We start from the raw sequence: 20,569 nt of genomic DNA, 5'->3' as shown, positions 1-20,569 counted from the left end.
AAGAGCTACCTGCTTCCCTGCCTGGGACGATCAGCGTTCATGGCTCCTCAGACAGCGACCCCGCTTAGCGAGGCATTTTCTCGTTAAGGCACAAAAGGCGCCTTGAGGGGCAGGGACTGGGTGAAAACTGCTTCCCAGCTGGGGCCGTGGGAGCTGCTGCAGGCCATGAAGCTGCCAGAAAGCCTGCTTATGCTTCTGTTTTATAGCAAGGAGGTTTGTAGCCCAGATCACAGGTGAACCTGTGCGTAGATGATGGCCAAAAGAGACAGAAATAGGTCTAGGGCCCAACCCTTTACGTGCTTGCACCTGAAAACATGGGACCAAACATATATCCCAAAGTCCTTCTGGCTAGCCGCGGCAGCGTGACATAGAGCCTCGTCTCTACCAGCCGGGGAGACTCGAGAGAGTGGCATGCAGATCGGTGGCAGGTCTTCTTGAATTTGCTCCAAATTTCCCTCCAGCCTATGCCCAATATTGATAAACAGCTGGTTTTAATATTCTTATCAATGAACTCTGATTGGTTTTATTTAACTTCCTTCCTTTCCCAAGGATATAAATCCGATCAAACTAACTGACACCTTCCAAGTGCATGAGAGATCTGGTTCAAAAGTTTTAGTGAAACAAAGAGGGCGGGTTTCTTAGTCCGCAACGCGGAAGGAAAGGAGATAAGATAAAGAAGAAACAGGAGCAGTAAAGTAGTAGTATATCTTAAAGCTATGATAAAGTAGTAGTAGTGATTGATGTAACAAAAGGTATTAGACGTTATTTTGCTATAATAGATATATTTTTGTTAAAATGCTTAGGCTGTTTTTGTTTTTATCTTACTTTGATGGTTTCCTTTATCTCCTTTTAGGCCTTGTGCATTAAGTAATTCATATACACTTTACAAAAGCATTTTCTGTCAGGGAAGACCACAAACACAATTAAATAATGTATGGTCTTCTCTTACTTGCTGGCCAAGTCAGTTGTCACATCTGTAGATTTTATACAGGCTGAAGAACAAGGGGGATGGAGGGACAATAGTGTTACTTCACTATCAGTCATTTCCACACCTGAGTTAATATTACACCATCTAAATTTGTTTTTAGCTCTTACTAAAGCCCTTGCATTTTATAGCCCTGCAGACAAGAGAGACGATCAACATTTCGCTTATCCTTTCTTCTGCAATTTTGCTCTTAGCTCTTCCTGTGAATATGTCCTGGATGTTGCACTATCATTAAAAAGGAAGAAAAGGCTGTTAACACTTGTGGAGTAAAGAAAGATTAGTAGGAATCAGTGGTCCTCATGGCTCATTCTGACGTATCTGATTCCCTCGCTGCTGCCTCTCTCAGGAAGTTGGTTTAAAGTTTGGGATTAAAAGGGGGGTGCAACTTCATCACTGCTCCCTCCCCCAGATCCACCCTGTGTGTGTCCCTTAAATCTTGCTTTGCCCCCTCAATGGGTATAAATTTCCCTGGGATGCTTGTATTCACATCCATTGTGTGACATGAAAAATAAAATGAGAGCTGGTAAGAGGTGACCTGGCAGTACTCCCGTGCCTTTTGAACTGCTCACATTCACCCTGTTCAGCAACCTGGGTATGGAGCAGCCTCCGCTGTGGATCTCCATCCCCTTCTGCTCCCGGCACCCTGCGGACGGTTAGAAACCTCCACTGTCCTGTGGATCGCGGTCCCAGAGTGACGCCCCCGGGAACTCACGGGCCTGTTTGTAAATGCCCTTTCCTTTTCAAATGTTTGAAAATCTTGTCCTTCCAGGCCCAATGAAAATGTTAAACCTGCTTTTCTGTATTTTGCTTCCGGGAGGAAAACCAAGCAATGCACAGTTTAGGGCTTGACCCTGGTTCCTCTTTCCAGTTCCCTAGTTTGGGAGTTGAACCGAAGCATTCATTCTTCATACAGCTGTGCTTGTAATTCGTTTCCCTGCACTGCAGTCACCTGTTGCAAATAATTTTTGCTTTGGAGGTCACCAAATATACTCATCACTAAAGAAGTATGCTTACTTAATGAAGCTAATGAGCTCATGAAGAATAACATAGCTCAAAAAATAGCTCAGTCTGATGCACATTCAAGATGGCATATGCACCATAGCATGTTACATCAATCCATCCATCCATAAATAAAGAAATACATATATATATATATATGTGTGTGTGTGTGTGTGTATGTATGTATGCACATACAGATAGATCTAGATGTGTGTGTGTGTGTGTGTGTATACACACACACACATCTAGATCTATCTGTATCTATCTATATATATATGTATATATAGAATATATAGGTATAGATATGGATACAAATAGATAAATATAGATACATAAATTTGTGTGTATAGATATATACAAATATCTATATGTAATTCTGGTGGCTCTGGACAAACATACAAATAGATGTATAAATGTGTATGCATATATCTTTATCCATATCTAGATAGATAGATAGATAGAGAGGGATATAGATCTCTCTCTCTCTCTCTCTCTCTCTCTCTATCTATCTATCTGTGTATGTGTGTATATATATTTTGCACTTTTGGTGGCTCTGGACTTTGCCAGAAACCTGAATGCAAGTCCAGTTGGGGATACTAACCAGTGTTGAATTTCAGCTAATGCAACAGGAATAAAGCAGCTCTGTTACCCAACCGTTGACTGGAGGGTTCGCAACCTGTAGATCATTGACCATCTCCTTGAGTCATACAGGTTCAGAAACCCCTCTCCCCAGCCCAATCCCCGTGGAAACCTCGGCAGAATATTTAGGCGGTTTTGCTCCTAACAGGAATATATGCTCGCAATGCTCTAAGGATGCAGTGTTCCCCACAGAGGGGCTGTGACCTGAAAACCACAGCAATGTGCTGATGCTCTTCTGTGCCTGGCTCTGTTAGCCATGGTAAAGCCATCAGGAGAAGCACGATTCAGGCCTATGCAGGTAGGGAAAGCAAAATCACTTGCAATGCAAATGACTAAACACACAGGAAACAGCTCCTGAAGGTGCAACTCTGTTAATCTTTAATGCACCGGCCAGTTTACGCTGCAACGAGCTCAGGGGCCTGAGGGTCCTGCTGGGATTCAGACGGAGAAGTCCGCTGTTCCCACTTTCCACCTGCTGCTGGTGTGGATTCCCCATTGCCAGCTGGTGTCAGGGGCTGCGATTCCTCATTCAGGCCTGGGCCAGGAGCCAGGTGAGTCGTGTGCATTGAGCATCTGGGGGTTGGGGCCATGCTTAGCTATTTTACAAAGAAAAATGTTCTTGGGAAGGAAAATGCAAGCAGGGGAACGGCTCCTTTGCAAGGCAGCCTGAAGGAAGGGAGATGGAAAGTACAACGCAGCCCAGCAGCCTCCTGTGCTGGGAGAAGCTCTGTCCCAGGGTGGACTGCATCCCTCTGAGTCCTGCTCCACCTAAGCTTTAAACCAACCTCCTGGCAGTGGCAGCTGCATTTCTATTCAGACAGAGCTGACAAAGTGTCAATGGGCCTCATGGCTACTTGTCATCTCCCTGATTCCTTTAATCTCTGTGGAATGAAAATCTTCAATGACCCTCTCCTTTTTATGGTCTTTAATGGGTCCACTAATAAAACTATCGTTTCTTTTCTAAGGTTTAACATCTTTAGGACATGGGTAGACAAAGGCTTGGCTGGGATGATGTAGTTGGGGCTGATCCTGCTTTGAGTACAGGGTTGGACTGGAGGTCCCGTCAACCCTCATTGTCTATGATTCTGTGCATGTATTTGTGGTAGCATATATTATGTATAAAATCATATTCCAATAGTTTCTTTTTATTTTTTATTTTGCTTTTATCTTAAAAAAAGACATTAGAAGTGGTACTGATATGTGAGGGGCCCAGGCCTATATAGGTTAAGGGGAGACAAATGTATATTGTGCTGTATGTGTGGTAATGCCCCACACCATCGATAGCACCCAGTGGCTTTATCCCGTATGACTCCAAAGTCAGGGAGAGGATCTAGGATTTTGAAAAGGGGATATTTGGCAACCCAGCTGCCTGCCCCTTTTATGGGTTGTTTGGGATCAGGGAGTTTGAAGTAGTTTGATTGCCTCGGATTCAGAGTATGAATTTTATAACCCTGCAGCAGCCTGGATTAGCTAGAAACGTGGCATCAGTTGGTCATCAGGGAGCGTGGGCATGTGGAAATGCTGTCCCGCTCGGGATACATGGTGCTTCGGCATCAGTGGTCCTTGGGCGGTGGGCTCCAGAGTGTAGCTCCCAGGCTCCTGCGGAGAGCTGAGATGCAATTGCTTGATATTGCAAGGACATGGCTGAATGGTATCTCCTCCTTGACCTGCTTGTGAAGGTGTCAGGCCTGGGAACTGAGACAGAGGTGTGCAAATAGTAGGTGATCCCAGCCCCTAACAATCAAATAACAAGGGGTCATTTAATTCGTAACAAAATTAACGAATGATGCAATGAATTAACAACAAAAAGGGACACACCACCCGCTGAAAGGGGAGAGCAGACTGCAGCCTCTTCCTCCAGAGCACAGGGCTGTAGTTAATATAGCACTTGCCAGCGCACTAAGTCCTTACTTAAATCATGCAGGCATGATCCTGTGACTCTCAATAGCTGTTAATAAAACTTATTTATTACATATTACATGCAATTTGTTTGTTCAGTGCCCAGCCCAATATTGGCTTATGGCTCTGGATACTGCACTAACTCGGGATCAATCCATTCCCCAAAGAGTTTGCAGTAGGAATAGGAGATCAGAAGGGGTTAGGATGGGGAAATGAGGCATAGAGATAGCGAAGGACTCGTGCAGCGTGTCTTCAGAAGAAGAGTTTTTAAACTTAGTTTTAAACTTTAAGTTCCTGTTGTTGTTTTGTTGTTAGGTTTTCTTTCTCACCCAGTATGTCATTAACTTTTGGAGCTTGTTGCCATCAGATGTGGTGGAAGCCGAGAGTCTAGCTAGATCCAAAGAGGGACTGGACATGTTCGAGGAGGAAGGGGGCATTGGGTTAGGGTTAGGGTTAGAGGCATGTCCTCTGCATCAGAACTGCCTGGACCTTCAATTCTGGAGGTTGCAAGGGAGAAAGGAGCAGGGGGAAAAACCCGGGTCGTGCCCTGTGCACTCTCCGCTCTCTCACCCCTGTCTCCGGTGTCACACGGTGGCAGAGCAGATCTGCTGCACGCTTTCCCTTCCTGTGTGAGCACAGCCTCTATGGACCCTACAGACCCAATTCAGCATAGAGTTGCCCTTGAAATGAATCAGGAGTGAAACAGTCTTGGATATTACACCTGTACTCGAAGTGGGACCGTGGGCTTGTACTTTTGTAAGATCCCAGGATAAAAGACTTTGCTGGGAGTGATCCTGGTGTGTTCTGGTAAAAACTGCCCCAGGAAACAGACCTTGGATTTCCCCCAGGACAATTTCAGCTAATTAATTGCCATTTAAGCTGTGAGTGTAAATGATTGCCCTCTGCCCGTTTTAATGGGAGTCAAACCTCGGGACAGACACCGAGGGTAAAAACAGATGTCAGTTTTATGTCAGGTCTGATTGTCCTAACTCAAAGCAAGCAGGTGCAACGTCTGCCTTCCTGCCACCCCGTGATGAGACGCTGGATCCCAGGAGAGCTGCTTCCCTGTCTCGATGCTGGTCTGAGACAAAACTGGTTTAAATCATGAGGTTTATGTCATTGAAAGTAACAAGGACAAGGGGAGGACAAGGCTAAGCCTCCCTGGGGGCACAGACAGACAACGTGGTGGATGGTTGCTCAGGCGTTTATTAGCGACTGGCTGATTGGCTTCTGGCCGGGGCAGGGTGATGGTGGGGGGAGCTGGGAATGACATCCAGCTCAGCAGAGGAGTTACGTCTTCTTTTCCCTTCCTCGACAGGGAAGGGCCCCGTGCAAATCTGCGTTGTGCCATGCACAGTTTCAACAACAGCAGCTTTGACCCCATCACGTTCATCCTGACCGGCATCCCGGGCATGGAGCAGTCCCACATCTGGATCTCGGTCCCCTTCTTCCTGATGTACTTGGCAGCCCTTCTCGCCAACTCCGTCATCCTCTTCATCGTCAGCACGGAGCGGAGCCTCCACGAGCCCACGTGCCTGTTCCTCGCCATGCTGGCCGTGGCCGACCTCATGCTGTCCACCACCACCGTGCCCAAGATGCTGGCCATCTTTTGGTTCGGCGCGAAGACAATTTCGTTCGACGCCTGCATTACCCAGATGTTTTTTACCCATTTCAGCTTCATTGCAGAGTCAACGGTGCTGCTGGCCATGGCGTTCGACCGCTACATCGCCATCTGCGACCCGCTGCGCTACCCGATGATCCTAACGCCCTCCGTGATAGGGAAAATCGCAGTGACCGCGGTGCTCAGGGGCCTGTGCATCATGTTCCCACCCATCTTCCTCCTGAAGCGGTTGCCCTACTGTGGGAACAACGTCATGCCCCACACGTACTGCGAGCACATGGGCATCGCTCGCCAGGCCTGCGCAGATATAAGAGCCAACATCTGGTACGGCTTGACCACGACTCTGCTCTCGTCGGGAATAGACGTGGTGCTCATTGCCATCTCCTACGCCCTCATCCTCCGGGCTGTCTTCCAGCTCCCATCCAAGGATGCCCGGCTCAAAGCTCTGAGCACCTGCGGCTCTCACCTCGGCGTCATCCTGATGTTTTACATGCCAGCCTTTTTCTCCTTTCTCACCCATCGGTTTGGCCACAATATTCCCGGCTGCATCCACATCCTCTTGGCCAACTTCTACGTGGTGGTGCCCCCCATGTTAAACCCCATCGTGTACGGGGTGAAAACCAAGCAGGTTCGGGAGAGCGTGATACGCGTGTTCTCCCAGCCCAGGGGGGTTCCCTGCATTGGCTGGTGAAGAGGAGGCTCGGTCATCCCTGATGGAGATAGACCTAGACTATGCATGAGCGAACGGTGCTGCAGTTGCACCCTGACCTGGACAGGGAAGCTGTCCTGCTGCTTCCCTGGCATGAAATTGCAGGTTAGGTCAGGGCAGCAGGTTTCCATGCACATTTATTGTATGGGTCAGGAGGAAAGTCAGACCCATCCAGCACTGGTTGGAAGCCAAGTATTCAAGCCGCGACTATGAATCTGGGCAAACCCACCCACCACCATTGCTTCCAACAGTGGCAATGGTATCTCATTTCCCCTCACCCCCTGCTTGTCATCAGCAGCTGTGAAAAAGGCAAATTATAAAGCGATACTTCCCGTTTTGTTTGCAATTCTCTCCATCATCTCTATGTACCTATGCATTGAACATTTTGCAAAAATGCAATTTTCCGCAGGTTATGCATGGGTGTGGGTTATATCCGTGTGCATGCTATATGCGCGAAAATACGGTAAATTCATGGTGCACCCACACCTTGAATCCTGTGCCCAGTTCTGGTCCTCACACCTCAGAAAGGAGATAGAGGAAATACAGAAGGTCCAGAGAAGGGCAACAAAGGGGATGAGTGGTCTGGAGGGGCTTCTGTATGAGGAGAGATGAAAGAGGCCAGGCTTGGCCAGTTTAGAAAAGAGATGCTTGAGGGGGGACATGAGACCAAGATTGTCCTCAGCACTACACTTATGGCATAAACCCAGTCACTGCCTCATGTTGTTCACAACGGGGCCCTGATCCTGGAGTGGGTTGTTCTTGCAGTGCCCAAGCTCAGCCAGTGTGCTTTAGGAAAGGTCAGAAAAGTTTTCCTGAAGAAGTAACGGGAGGATGAAGAATGAGCTGCAAACTCTTGTTAGGAAAGAAATAAATCTTTGATGAGGCCAAATGATCCCTTGACTCTGCTACTTCATTCCCTGAGACCAGGTATTGATTATTCCCTGCTACTGGTATTGATTATTGGTTGGCCTTCTCCCTGGGGCTACAGCTAGATTTGGGAGAAGCTGGAGTAGGTGCTTGGAGTGCATAGTCTCTGGGGGCCTTTACGGTGGTTTACTGTAGTAGGGATCTCTCCGCTGGAGGATGCTGGATGCATGGTCTGAACCTGCCTCCCTATTACTAACCATGCCACTCTTCTACCTGCCCGGCCAGGTAATAGGATGACATCCTGTGGGTGACCGAGGGCCCCGAGCACCCGTGAGTAGGAGGGTCTGCCTGGAGTTTGGTGCAGAAGGAATACATTCTGCAGTACCAATACTGTATTCACAATAGATACCCACTCCCATCGCTCTCTCCATATTCCTGGCTCCCTGCTGTCCCGCTGCATGGCCGGCTAGCAATGCGCAGCAGGGTGGAAGGAGGAGTTGGAGGGAAAAGAGGTCCCTGGCTCACTGGAGCAGCTGAAGGAGGCTCTTTAAGGCAGCTCGGAGGGAGGCAAAGTTGTCTGGGAAGAAGAGAGAGACTTGGAGAAGGGGCTGGGGAATGTGGTGGCCTGCAACCGGCTCTGGCAGTCAGGTCCAGCCAAATGGAGAAGGGCCGTGAGCTCTGCTGCATGAGGGTCCACCCCCACTACCCCTCTCTCCTTTGCACAACCACCTTTGTCATGCGCTTCTATGCCTGCCCTCTTGTTTCCAAGCCTCTTTTGGTTATTCAGGTCTCTGGCACCCCTCCAGAGAAGCAAACTTTCTAGCCAGGTAGCTGCTGACGGGGGGCAAAATGTGCTGTAATAACTATGGACTAAGGAGAGGGAGCCCAGGCTCTTATAGAAATGAATGGCGAACAGGAACCTCAGGAAGTCAACTTGTCCCTGCCTCAGTGCAAGGGCTTGGACATGTCCACCCAGGATATAGATGTTTGTCCACTTTGTTCTGAAATACCTCCAAGGAAGGAGATTTCAGAGCCTCCCAGAAGAGTGTCCTTGGGGATTTCACCACCTTAGAGAAAAGTAGGGCTGGAAGGGAGCTCCAGAGGTCCCCAATCCATCGCCCCACCAGAGGCAGGATCATCCTTATCCAAAATATCCTACTTACTTCCCACTGATTGTATGAAGGAGATTGAAGTTGTGTGTGGAGAGCAACTTTCTATCACATCCATGGTCCCACCTATTAGTAAGACTATGCTATATGGCTACAGAAAACACTTGTTTAGAGGACAAAAATCAAGTCTCTCATGTATTGGAAAGTTATCTTATTTTATTCTCTTTCCTAGCAAAGCCAACCCAGTCCCTTCAGCCTCTTGAGTTCAGTCCCGGTGTCCACACATAGCATTTCACCGATGTGCAGGGAAGGGACCCTGTGAGATTTATCCAAAGAGCCCTAGGAGTTGGTGTTTTGTGGCTTTGCTGTGTTTGAAGGCCCAAAGCCCACATCTGGAAACGAAACCAAAACAACCCTGCCACGGGCCAAAGGTAAAACGTGGGGGAGATCACGGCATGGCCAATGCCCTGCCATTGCAATGGCAGAGATGTTATGAGGCTAATAGATGCTCAGGTCAAAGGATGCTATGGCTGGAAGAGACCTGTCAGAGTTGGGTCACCCCGATGAAACCATTGCACTCGAGTTTGTGTCCAACCTGCTCCTGAAAAACTCCAGGGACCCTCTTATTCCCCCTGAAAGGGTTGGAAAGGCATTATTGACCCTGTAGTTTGTTAGGGAGCCCCCTGACCCCTGCAGCATCCATCCTTACAGCGAAGCTGGCTGCAAGCTTGCCCGACAAGAGCAGACCCACGCCCCTGCTGTTGCATTGGCGTCTTGTTCAGGCATTTGCAAAGTGCTAGGTGCTCAGAGTAAGCTGCCTTCCAGGAAGTGGATGGAGCTAACTCTTAGGGCTGTTGCAGCTTATGACATCAGCTGTGATGTCATAGTGCAGAGCCAGGCAGGGAGCAGTAGCAGGAGAGAGGGAGGTTAGGAATCGGTGGAGTCTACGAGCCTTGGATTGGGTGGGAGATTTACGGTGGGGATATATTCCCCATTGACTGATTCAGTCGCAGGTTTTGGAGAGGCGTCGATCAGAGGAGTCCGTCGTGGTGCAACTCCAGGGCCTCTGCCTTTGCCTCTTATCTCCACTCCTAGCATCCCCATTTCTCCTGGAAGGAAGGTGGCCAATGCCACATCACTGAGGCATCGGCATGCTGAGGATAGCCAAATCCAGGGACGTCCTTGGAGTGGAGCAAGAGGCACCCCCGGCACCCCGACTCATCAGGGTGACGGTGAAGACCCCCCGGCAAATGGAGCCGTTCGTGGTACCCATGGACAAAGGCGTTAAGGAGTTTAAGGAAGAAGTCGCGGCCCGCTTCTCTTCTCCCCCCGGCCGGCTCGTACTCATATTCGTCGGCCGGATTTTAAAGGATCACAAGACCCTGAGTGAGCACAGCATCCACGAGGACGCCACCGTCTACCTGGTCATCCTGTCCCGGGGCAGACGCCTGGATCAGCCCGGGCATGAGACCGTCTCCTCCTGGCACGTGCCTGCTGTTCTTCCAGCCCAAAGCAGCCCCCCGTCCAGGCCCAGCTCGGTGGGCAGCACAGCCGTCAGCACAGACAGCCTGCAGCATCTCATCAGCGACCTCGGCTTGCACACGGCCAACTTCTCCGACTTCCAGAGCCAGCTCCGGGCCCACCCCGAAATGATGCTCCGGCTCCTGCAGGACCCCTTCATTCAGAGCAGGCTTTCCCAGCCTGATCTCATGATGGAGCTGGTCACGGACGATGCCCTGAAGGAGGAAGTGATGAGGAGGATCCCGGCGCTCGCCCGCTTCCCGAACATGCCGGAGCTGCTGCGGCTCGCGCTGGAGCTGTCTCGGCGTCCGGCCGCGGTGTGGGAAATCATGCAAAGCCCCAGCTCGGCCTTGAGCTACGTGGCGAGCATCCTGAGCAGGGAGAAGGCAGAGCCGAGCATCTGCTCTGAGGATCAGGGAGCTGCATGGAAAGCAGCCCCCAAGCAGCTGGCTTTGGGAGCTGGCCAAGGAGGCCTGGCCCTCAACAGAAGCAACCTGAGTGCCGAAATCAGGCACCTTTTCTCCCAACGAACTGCAGCGTCAATAAAGCCGTTCCAGCCCCTCCAGGGGAATAAGGGGGTTCCTGGATCTCACCAGGACGGCAGCTGCATGAGCCTCGGTGGTGATGTGAGCAGCAGCATGGGGCAGAGATGCAGCATCCCGGACCTGGGACCCACATCCACAGCGGCAAAAAGCCTCCTCCAGCAGCTCGTGAAGCAGCTCATGAAGCACCTTCTGTCTGGCCCATGCACGAGGCGCACCAGGCAGATGCTCCCCCCTGACTTGGAGAGGAAGGGGCTCCAAAAGGCCTCTGGGGAGCCTCAGGTTCGAGAGCAGCCGCTCTCAGCTGCCTTCTTGCAGCAAACGTGCAACCTGGAGAGGCCGGGAGCTGTGCCGAATGCAAGAGATGTGCAGATGCTGGCCCGGATTGAGCAGAGTTTGCAGATGCTTGCATATGCTTGCAGGTCTCCCACTGTGGGGTACGCCTCCCGTGGAGGGGCTGAGGAGCACTGGGGCAGCTCCCAATGAACGTGCCCACAGAAGCCAGCAGCTCCTGGTTCAACAGATGCTGATTTTGGTGAAGACTGGCCCCCGCGAGTGCCTGCAGCATCTCTGCCCAACAGCTGGAGCTTGCTGCCTGCAAAGGGCTTCCTGAATGCCAGTCAGCTGTGATGGAGACTGCCTGGATATCTCCCCTGATCTCTATGGGAGCTATGATTAAAAGCCTATTTTGTTCCCAATCCTCCCAGCCTCTGTGTTGTGACTTGCAAAGAAAAGGAATGAGTTCAGGTTTGGTTTCGGGGTTGGTTTTTTTTCTAAATCCTTCACTTGCTTGCTTTATTTCCGGTCTGGTTTCTCTGTGGTCCTTCCTTAGGCCAGAGTGAGATTCCCGCGATGGGCAGCAAAGCTCTTTATTTCCCACTGATGCATTCAATCCGTGGTCAGCAAAGCAGGGATAAAAATTACAGCTGGTCCAAACCAGTATGAGGAGAGCTTTGAGGAGCTGAGATTGGTGTCTGACCGGCTGGTTTGGCTGGTTCAGCTTTGCACAATGAATGTGTAGCAGGACCCTAAGGTGCCACCTTGCCCTGCCTTCAGGCTTCAGATTAGAGCTGGTTTCTATCCCAGCAGCTACAGAGTTGGTACACATTTTCAGGCACTCCCTTTATAGGTGGTTGGCTCGTTTTCTAGATGTATTGCATGATTAACCAGCTAAGTAATTATTACAGGATAAAAATGACTAGTGTCCATTTAGATCAGTCACACATGCAAACTGTGGGATAATTACTTTATATTTATGGCGTGAAAGTAAGACCAGCCTCAAGTGCAAAGGGGCTATGCATGCATTGATCCAGTTAGTTGCATAATATATGTATCAGGGGCCTTGGAGACTCCTCTACTCAGCCTTTAGGCTAACCCAGATTACTTCTTCTAGTCCTGGCTGGCAAACAAAATTAAGCTGAGAGAGGACACGACTGGTTTCCAGTGATACATCTGTTCTTGAGCCAACATCACCCTTTAGCTTCGAAGTTTATTCCCCCTTTGCAGGCAGACATGTGGGAGCCACAAGAGTTATTGGCTGTGGATAAAATGAGGCAGGAGGTTTCTAACGAGCCTGAAACTGTGTCCATCAACAAATCCAGCTGCTGAAAACCCGGTCAGTGGTTGGTCCCTGGGAAACAGTTTCATGCCCCCTTTGCCAGTGATAGCTGGCAGGATGGGAGACTCCACTTCACGTTTTGATTTTTTGGGGGTGAAACATCCCAGAAAAAGACCTTTCTGTTGGTCAAAGTTTTAGGTGGAAAGTATTTTACCAGCTTTCACAGTGCATTTCAACATAGGATGCCTTTTGGGACTCTGTTCTTTTGGCTTGCATTACCCATGTGCCTCCCACCCTTCTTCTCTCCAGTGGCATGGCTGAGAGGCCTCAGCTCCTTATGTCAGCCAGTATGGCTAGGGTCTGTCAGAGGAAATGCTGGTCCTCACTGGCTCTGGAAAAAACCCTCAAACAAACCAAGGCAACTCTGGTTGAATCCAGGAGGACTGCTTGCAAGGACAATCTCCCCCCGAGGCGCTGGGTGCTGCCGCCGCCCAGGCTGGGGATGGGACTGGGCTGTGCTGGGACCAACCCCACAGGGTCCTGGCTGGAGGGTCTTGCCCCCGCGCTCAGGCTCAGACCAATGCTGCATTGGGGGCAGGAAGGGATTTCCACGCTGGTCAGATTGGTATGAACTAAGGCGTTTCACTTTCCTCTGTAGCAGGAACACGGCCTCTACTTAAAATCTCTTGATCTTATATTAACAGCAGGACGTTGGCCTCTGTGATCCCCCTGTGGCAGGGTCAGGTGTGATGTCTGTGCAACCTCCGAACAAAACTAGTCCCCCCTGATGCAACACCAATGCATTTCTCTGGGCTGGTTTGCACGGGGCTGATCCTGCCTCCGGCAGGAGTTAGACTAGATGTGACCTCTGGACCTCCCTTCCAGCCCCGATTCTCTATGATTATTAGGGCCATGAATAGGATTTTGCTAAGTGAACAGAGGTAGACTGAGCACAGCTGTTTTAACCCCTGCAGTTCCCTGACCCGACACAGAAACACTCATCTCACTTTACCACCCTTCACCTTGGTGCCAGAAGGAGGTCCGAGTCCAGGCTGCAAGGAGCCCCCGCGGCCCAAATGCGGCCTGGAGGAGGAGAAGGGGGCAGGTGAATTTGATCACCCCTGCCTTAAGAGATCCCTCTGTGGCTTCCCCCAGTTTTCACCCCTTTCCTGCACCCACGCAATGGTTCAACAGTGCGGGTGAGTCAATCAGTCACCAGCACGGCTTGTCCCATGCATACCTAATGAGGTCTTTGACTATAAATCTGCCGGGGGAGCTGGCTAAGTCTGGTTAAAATGTTAGCTTAATTGCTCTGCTCCGCTGTCTGGGACATACTGGTCTGGAAGGCCCCATGGGGTGAGCGGCTCGCCGTGGGAGGGCTGGCAGGGCTAGGGCTGAGCGGTCAAAGCGAATGCCTTTGGGATTCACACCAGAGGTGTGTTGCTCTTCATGGGCATGGCCAGGAAGCCAGGCAGGATGCACAGAGGCTCCATGAAATGCAACGGGGTGAACGGGGAATGGTCTCCTGGAGCAGGCTGCTTAGGGTAAACATGTCATCTCCTCTCCGGCATTGGCGGTGTTTGGAAGGAGGTCGAATAATACTGGTCAGAGGGGGTCTAGGTGTAGACCCCCGGAAGCCTGAGAAATACCCACAGGAAAGCACAGGCATGGGTTGCATTATTTCCCCCCTCCTATTAGCACAGTACATGTCAGGGCTCACTTCCCCCAGGAGCGCTGGGTGCTGCTGCAGCCCGGGATGGGGATGCGGACTGGGCTGTGCCGATGCTTCTGCTGGGTCCTGGCCAGAGGGTCTTGCCCCTCTGCTCGGGCTCAGCCCGATGCCACATTTGGGGTCAGGAAGGGATTTCCCCTCCTGGTCTGATTGGTATGGAAGGGGCAGGGGGGGGTCATCTTCCTCTGGGCTCTACCTGGGACTTTTCAAGCATATTTTGACAACTATTGCAGCAGCTGGACGTTGGCCACCTTGGTCCCCCTGCTTTCCCTGGCACAGGTTCAGGTGTGATGCCCGGTGCTGTGTCAGGGGTGGCCTTGTCATTTTGCTCAGGGGTTGGACAGTGGGTTTGTTTGGACAGGGGTGATCCTGCCTCATGAAGGGGGTGGGCTAGGTGTGACCTCCGGAGGTCCCCTGCAGCCCCACTGCTCTCTGATCCTGCAGAAAAACCCTTTCTTTTTCACTCCTTTTGAAGCAGGCCCTTGGTGATGCTTTGCACTCATAGGCCTTGCTGGACCCTGCTCTAAGCTGGCAGTATGTGCCGGGTCGGATCCATCCAGCACACGTGCAAGACCCGTGGTCACCAGCACATACGAGCATTACCGAACAGCGATGGTCTTCAGTGCGGTCCCAAAAGTCAGGATGTGCTCAGGACCAGGACTCCTGGGATCTCAGAGCAGCAGGAGGCTTGAGCAACCCAGTCCAGGCACTGTTTTGCAGCCTCTTCTCCCTGTGATCTCAGCCCCTTGTAGCTGCCTCTCCTCTAGAAACTCCCATTACACCCGTCCCATTACACCCATTACATCTATCTGTTTTGGAGGGGTGTCCTGTCTTTGTTGCTTTCAAGGGGAGGAACAGGGGTCCCAAAAACCCTTTGCATTGTGCAAACCCTGATGCAGCTGGGATTTCCACTAAGCTCAACCTTTATCCTCTGGGTTCTTCTCAAGGCCAGTCCAGTTCGTATACATACAGGGCTGGGAACCCCTAAAAAGCACATCCTTGCCACAAAGTTCTTAGGCTACAAATGCAAACTTGGACCTGGGACAAGCTGCCACTTGCTTTGTGGTAAGGATGTGAGTGGCTATAATGTGTCCTCACTGATACCAGTGCAAAATGCATGTGAAATGCTGACTCTTGGCTTGAAGATGGACTTCAGGAAAAGACCCTGAGCATGTGGATATGCAAAACCTTTCCCCAAGCACCAAAGCAGCAGAAATTGCGCTCACTGAGAAGGACCCTGAAACTATACACAGTAGAGTCCAAGGAGGCTTCACTCTCTGGAAACCAGAGGGTGAAGCAGTCAATGCAAAGGAAGGTAAGCAGGGACAAGATGCAGAGAAACAAAAGGGTTAAGGGCTGGTTGCCTTTCATCAGCAAACTCAAAGCTCACAAGGATCTGTTTCCCCAGGGCTTTTATCCTGGCTCCCTGCGCTTCCCCGCCCAGGATTCAATATCCTCATCTCCCAGCCCTGGTCAGTGTGCATGCCTCGCTGCCTGCAGCTCCCTGCCAAGCAGAGATCCCTCATTCACAGCAGAAGCAGGAGCCTGGTGAGAGGTCTGGGTTTGGGACAGCCCTTTGCTATTTGAGCAGAGGGTGAGGGTTTGAGACTATTAGAGCCTCTTTCAGGGGAGGACCTGGCTGCTTTTTGCAGACCGTGACAGAGTTTGCAGCCAGGAGGGGAGCAGAGATGGGGAGATGTCGCTGGCTCACACAGTCTGTAGTATCCCTGGGTGCCAGGGTCTCCAGGATGCTGGAGGTGGGGACCAGAAAGTGCCTTTCCATGGCCTGCCCCAGCTCGCAGGAGGAGTCTGCTTTACACAGAGGGGTCTGGCCTCAGGTTTCCAACTTGTGAAGCTTCACAGGCAACATGTTGTGCGAGCTCCTTCCCCACCCCCCCAGCCCTCTATAATGCAGATGTCGTAGTGCCCAGGGCCACAGCGGCAGGTCAAGGTGCCCTTGGTGCAAGGTGTTGTATGGACCAGGTGCATAAGGGAAAGAAAGTGTTTGCCCCCCCACCCGTGCTGGATGCACGGATGTGGCTGCAACGACACCGGAGTCCCAGGCTCACGCTCGTGTGGACATACTCTCTTGACTGATGGTACTAACAGGTCTAACTGAGGTCGGACCATGCTGTCTCCAGTGTCACAGAGAGTGGAGGCTGGAAGGGAGCATGACCAGGGTTTTCTTTGTCATGTTCCTCTTTCACTTGCAGCCTCCAGCATTTAAGATGCAGGAAGCTCCGATGCAGAGGCCGTGCCCCTCAGTAGCTACCGATGCCCCTTTCCTCCAAGAACGCGTCCAGCCCCTTGGTGAATCTAGCTGACTTGCCAGCGTGCACCGCCTCTGTGTCATTAAAAGGACGGGACTCGTTGCCCCCATTGTGAGAGAAATTCATTATCACCCTGAATAAGTATTAGGGGTCCAAAAAAGGAAATGAGCAGGTAGTCAGTTTAAAATGAACATCAATAGGGATTTATTAATGACTCTCCTGTTGTTATTTTCCTTTTAGTATTTTGTCAAACCCGTCTCATGCCCCCCCGCTCAAGTGTGTTTTTCTAAACTGACCGGGTCTGGCTTCGTTAGGAGTCTCTCCAGACCGCTCATCATCCTTGCTGCCCTTCTCTGCACCTCCTCTATCATCTTTTTGAGGTGTGGGGCCCAGGACTGGGCACAGCCTTCAAGGTGTGCATGCACCATAGATTTATAAAGAGGTGACTGGCTGGGCAGAAAAGGACCTGGGGGGACAGGGGACAAGAAGATGGACAGGAGCCAGCAGTGCACCCCTTGATGCCAAGAAGGGTACCGGCATCCTGGGCTGCATTGGCATTGTATTGCTGGCAGATGGAGGGACCTGATTCTTCCCTCTATTCGGCACTGGGGAGGCCACATGTGGAGTCCTGTGTCCAGCTGTGGGCCCCACTACAGAAAGGATGTGGACACATTGGAGAGAGTCCAGTGGAGGGCAACAAAAATGGTTGTGGGCTGGGGGACAGGACTGGTGAGGAGAGAATGAGGGAAATGGGCTGATTTAGTTTGCAGAAGAGAAGACCGAGGTGGGATTTGATTGCAACCCCCCTGCAGGGAGTTGAAGGCTGCTAAGAGGATGGAGCTGGACTGGTCTCAGTGGAGCAGATGACAGGACAAGGAGCAATGGGCTCAAGCTGCAGCAAGAGAAGTTGAGGTTGGGTATTAGGAAAAACTTTCTCCCTAGGAGGGTAGTAAAGCATGGGAACAGGTCACCCAGAGAGGTTGTAGGATCTCCATCCTTGGAGGTTTTTAAAACCCAGCTCGACAAAGGCTTGTCTGGGACAACGTAGTTGGGCTGGTCCTGCTTTGAGCAGGGGGTTGGATTAGATGTGACCTCCCGAGGTCCCTTCCAGTGGGGAAAATCACAGAATCACAGAAAATGAGGGTGGAAGTCAGCAAGCTCGGGGGAGCCTGCACAGGGAAGAAGAAGGGATGTTTCCTGATGACATTTTTTACTTTGCCAACAAAGGTCCAGGGGATGATCTCACAATCGGTACCAGTCAAGTGCTGGGCAGGCGTTCCTGAGCATTTTTGGGCTTCCTATATTTTTGCACAAAAGGGCATCCCCTCCAGCCTGGCTAACCAGCAAAGGGCTGAAGTCTGGGTGGATATAACCCCTCATCAAGCCCATACTCAGGCCAATCTGATGGGAAATATGCTCTTGTTCCTTCACAGGTGGGGAAATCTACATGAAACTGAATAGACATTGCCTCCTATCATGTTAGCTGCCAACGATAGCACCTCCAGCCCTGCCTTCTTCACCCTGGTCGGCATCCCGGGCTTGGAGGATGCTCACATCTGGATCTCCATCCCCTTCTGCTTGATGTACATCGTGGCCCTGCTGGGAAACTCTCTGCTGATATTCACCATCATCACAGAGCGAAGCCTCCACGAGCCCATGTACGTGTTTCTCTCCATGTTGGCTGCGGCTGATCTGCTGTTGTCCACCACCACCGTGCCCAAGACTCTGAGCATCTTCTGGTCCATCTCCAAGCAGATCTCTTTTCACGCCTGCCTCGCCCAGATGTTCTGCATCTATTTTGTTTTCATGGCGGAGTCGGCCATCCTGCTGGCCATGGCGTTCGATCGCTATGTCGCCATCTGCAACCCCCTGAGATACACGGTGATCCTGACTCGCTCGGTCATCGGGAAAATAGGGGCAGCAGCTCTCGGTAGGAGCTTCTGTATCATGTTCCCTGTCATCTTCCTCCTGAAGCGGCTGCCATACTGTGGGCACAACGTCATGCCTCACACCTACTGCGAGCACATCGGAGTGGCCCAGCTGGCCTGTGCTGATATCACAGTCAATATCTGGTATGGTGTGGCAGCGGCGTTTCTCTCGGCGGGAGTAGATGCCATCTTCATTGCTTTCTCCTACGTCAGGATCCTCCGGACACTCATGCATCTCCCGTCCAGAGGTGCCCATACGAAGGCGCTGAACACCTGCGGCTCTCACATCTGTGTGATACTCATGTTTTACACCCCCGCCTTCTTCTCCTTCCTGACCCACCGGTTCGGTCACCACGTCCCAAAGCACCTTCTCATCTTACTGGCCAACCTCTATGTCATCGTCCCCCCCATGTTGAACCCCATCGTCTATGGGGTGAAAACCAAGCAGATTCGAGGGCACGTGGCCCAGATACTCCTCCAGATGTGGGCACGATGCTGAATGCAGCCCTATGGGCTGGCACTGGGCAGAGGTGCTCCCCAGTGAGTGTTTGGCAATGACCTGGGACTGACCCACCTTTCTTCACGAGTCACTGGGACAAAGACCTCATGAAAGTGGGAACAAGAACTATTGGGGTCCTGATCCTGATGTTTACATTGGAGAATCAGGACCTCCATCCAGTGGGGGTAGTGGGGCTAAGACCCCAACCAAGTGAAGCTGGAGCTGGCTAAACAAATTCACGAGATGGTAGAACATGGTTGCTTATAAGAGCAGGGGTTGGACTTGGTGATCCAGGATGTCCCATGGTTTTAGGATACTTCACGCTGTCTTTAACCCAGCCACGATGTCAGTACCTGCATATCACAGACCTTCTCTCATCTCAGCTAGGTTTTCGATGTACCTTGTATCATGTTCTAGCTTATTGCTGTCTGTGATATGTATATATATAATATATGCATGCTTTAAAAAAATGCACTGAGCTGTTCATACATTAATAATCCCAGATATCATCCCCCACCTTCCCTGAGCCCTTCTGTGAGGACAGCTCTGCCACCTTTGTGAAACTCTTTGAGATTTGTGTCATCGTCGCTGGTGTCTTCATTGGGTGTTATTGATGTGCTGTTAGCGTTGAAATTTTAGGAACTGCAGAGCCAGCCAACGTCACAGCCAGTAGATCCCGACACTAATCTTGTCCACAATCTGGGTTAGGGTAGACAATCTGGCCTAACAAAGATCTGACCAGGTTTATTGTGTTGCATTAGTGCCTGGTCTGATATACTTTGTAGTGGCCTGGGGGAACGTGCATGGGGTTGTTCTGATGACCTTGTCACAGGTACAAATAGTTTAGTGACAAACTTCCCCTGATTTCCAATTCTCCTTTTGTACAGTGATCAAACCAAATGATGGTTTGGGACGTTGTAGGTCCAGGCGGGATGCAATACATCTTGCGCCGTGGGCTTATTTCACATCCCAACCTGGATGTTCCTGTTTCTGCCTTATCATCCTGGTACTGAACTGGGATCCTACCCTGTATCATCATCTCTCCCTCCATCTCTGAGGCAGGATAAATGAAAGTTGGCAGGCTCATGCCAGGTCAGGTTTGCTGGTGAGTCCTAGTCGGGCCAATGCTTTAGCAAAGCCTTTGTGTGAGCAGCCTATATGGATCGGTGCTCCAGCAAGGCCTACAAGGAGGAGGGAGGATGAGCCACTTGCTCGGCCCCTCCGGGGAGCTGTTGTGTGAGTTTGGGGATGAGATACTGGGTGGACTCCTGCTTCCCAGCCCAGTGCCCTCTCCTTGGGACTCTATATGTGAGGTTAAACATGGTCTTTGCCCATTTCCACAGCAATTGCTATGTTCCCTTTGGCACCTGAGCAGGGTGATGATGTCCATGCACACGTGCAGGGAGGCTGTGTCGGATGCAGCAGTCGCTCGGAGATCCACAAGACCCCGCGGCACCTGCATGGCTTTGTTCCTCTATAAAGGACTGCAGAATGGGGTGATCAAAGTCCAGCTGTTCCTCTTCTCCTGACTGCTAACCCCAGTGGGGCAGGGGATTTCCACAGCTCTCTAGGAGGGAAGTAGAGCAGGTCCCCTGGGAATTAGGCAGAGGTGCTACTGCTTGGACCATGACACCTGGCTCGAATGCTGCTCTGACCACAGGAGAGTCAGACTCCTTGTCTCGGAGCATCCT

General features: G+C 51.2%; 3 protein-coding genes across 5 annotated transcripts; all 3 read left to right on the top strand.

Annotated features, from left to right (window-relative positions):
- The first annotated feature begins 2,761 nt into the window (after nucleotides 1–2,761).
- Nucleotides 2,762–7,744, top strand: LOC102565806 (olfactory receptor 52B2). Of its 2 annotated transcripts, none has more exons than XM_019482378.2 (2): nucleotides 2,762–2,921; nucleotides 5,841–7,744. In XM_019482378.2, the coding sequence occupies exon 2, from the start codon at nucleotides 5,872–5,874 to the stop codon at nucleotides 6,832–6,834; it is 963 nt and encodes a 320-aa protein (XP_019337923.1). In that variant the 5' UTR covers nucleotides 2,762–2,921; nucleotides 5,841–5,871; the 3' UTR covers nucleotides 6,835–7,744. The 2 variants fall into 2 exon arrangements, with proteins under 2 accessions (XP_019337923.1, XP_006261205.2); XM_006261143.4 differs by lacking the exon at nucleotides 2,762–2,921 and adding an exon at nucleotides 3,091–3,174.
- LOC132249179 (olfactory receptor 52B2-like) lies at nucleotides 3,089–19,445 on the top strand. Of its 2 annotated transcripts, none has more exons than XM_059723527.1 (2): nucleotides 3,089–3,174; nucleotides 17,885–19,445. In XM_059723527.1, the coding sequence occupies exon 2, from the start codon at nucleotides 17,928–17,930 to the stop codon at nucleotides 18,876–18,878; it is 951 nt and encodes a 316-aa protein (XP_059579510.1). In that variant the 5' UTR covers nucleotides 3,089–3,174; nucleotides 17,885–17,927; the 3' UTR covers nucleotides 18,879–19,445. The 2 variants fall into 2 exon arrangements, with proteins under 2 accessions (XP_059579510.1, XP_059579504.1); XM_059723521.1 differs by lacking the exon at nucleotides 3,089–3,174 and adding an exon at nucleotides 14,461–15,729.
- Nucleotides 9,612–11,799, top strand: LOC106737440 (ubiquilin-1). The gene has a single exon (XM_014605776.2). The coding sequence runs from the start codon at nucleotides 9,980–9,982 to the stop codon at nucleotides 11,375–11,377; it is 1,398 nt and encodes a 465-aa protein (XP_014461262.2). The 5' UTR covers nucleotides 9,612–9,979; the 3' UTR covers nucleotides 11,378–11,799.
- Nucleotides 19,446–20,569: the final 1,124 nt, after the last annotated feature.

The sequence above is a fragment of the Alligator mississippiensis genome, chromosome 1 (assembly GCF_030867095.1).
Source record: "Alligator mississippiensis isolate rAllMis1 chromosome 1, rAllMis1, whole genome shotgun sequence".
In the NCBI taxonomy this organism is placed as follows: Eukaryota; Metazoa; Chordata; order Crocodylia; family Alligatoridae; genus Alligator; species Alligator mississippiensis.
Note: the sequence above shows the minus strand (reverse complement) of the source record. Positions and strands in the feature narration are given on the sequence as shown.

Excerpts from the sequence above, each read along its gene's own strand:
- LOC102565806 (XM_019482378.2), top strand. The coding sequence starts at position 5,872 with ATGCACAGTTTCAACAACAGCAGCTTTGACCCCATCACGTTCATCCTG.
- LOC106737440 (XM_014605776.2), top strand. The coding sequence starts at position 9,980 with ATGCTGAGGATAGCCAAATCCAGGGACGTCCTTGGAGTGGAGCAAGAG.
- LOC132249179 (XM_059723527.1), top strand. The coding sequence starts at position 17,928 with ATGTTAGCTGCCAACGATAGCACCTCCAGCCCTGCCTTCTTCACCCTG.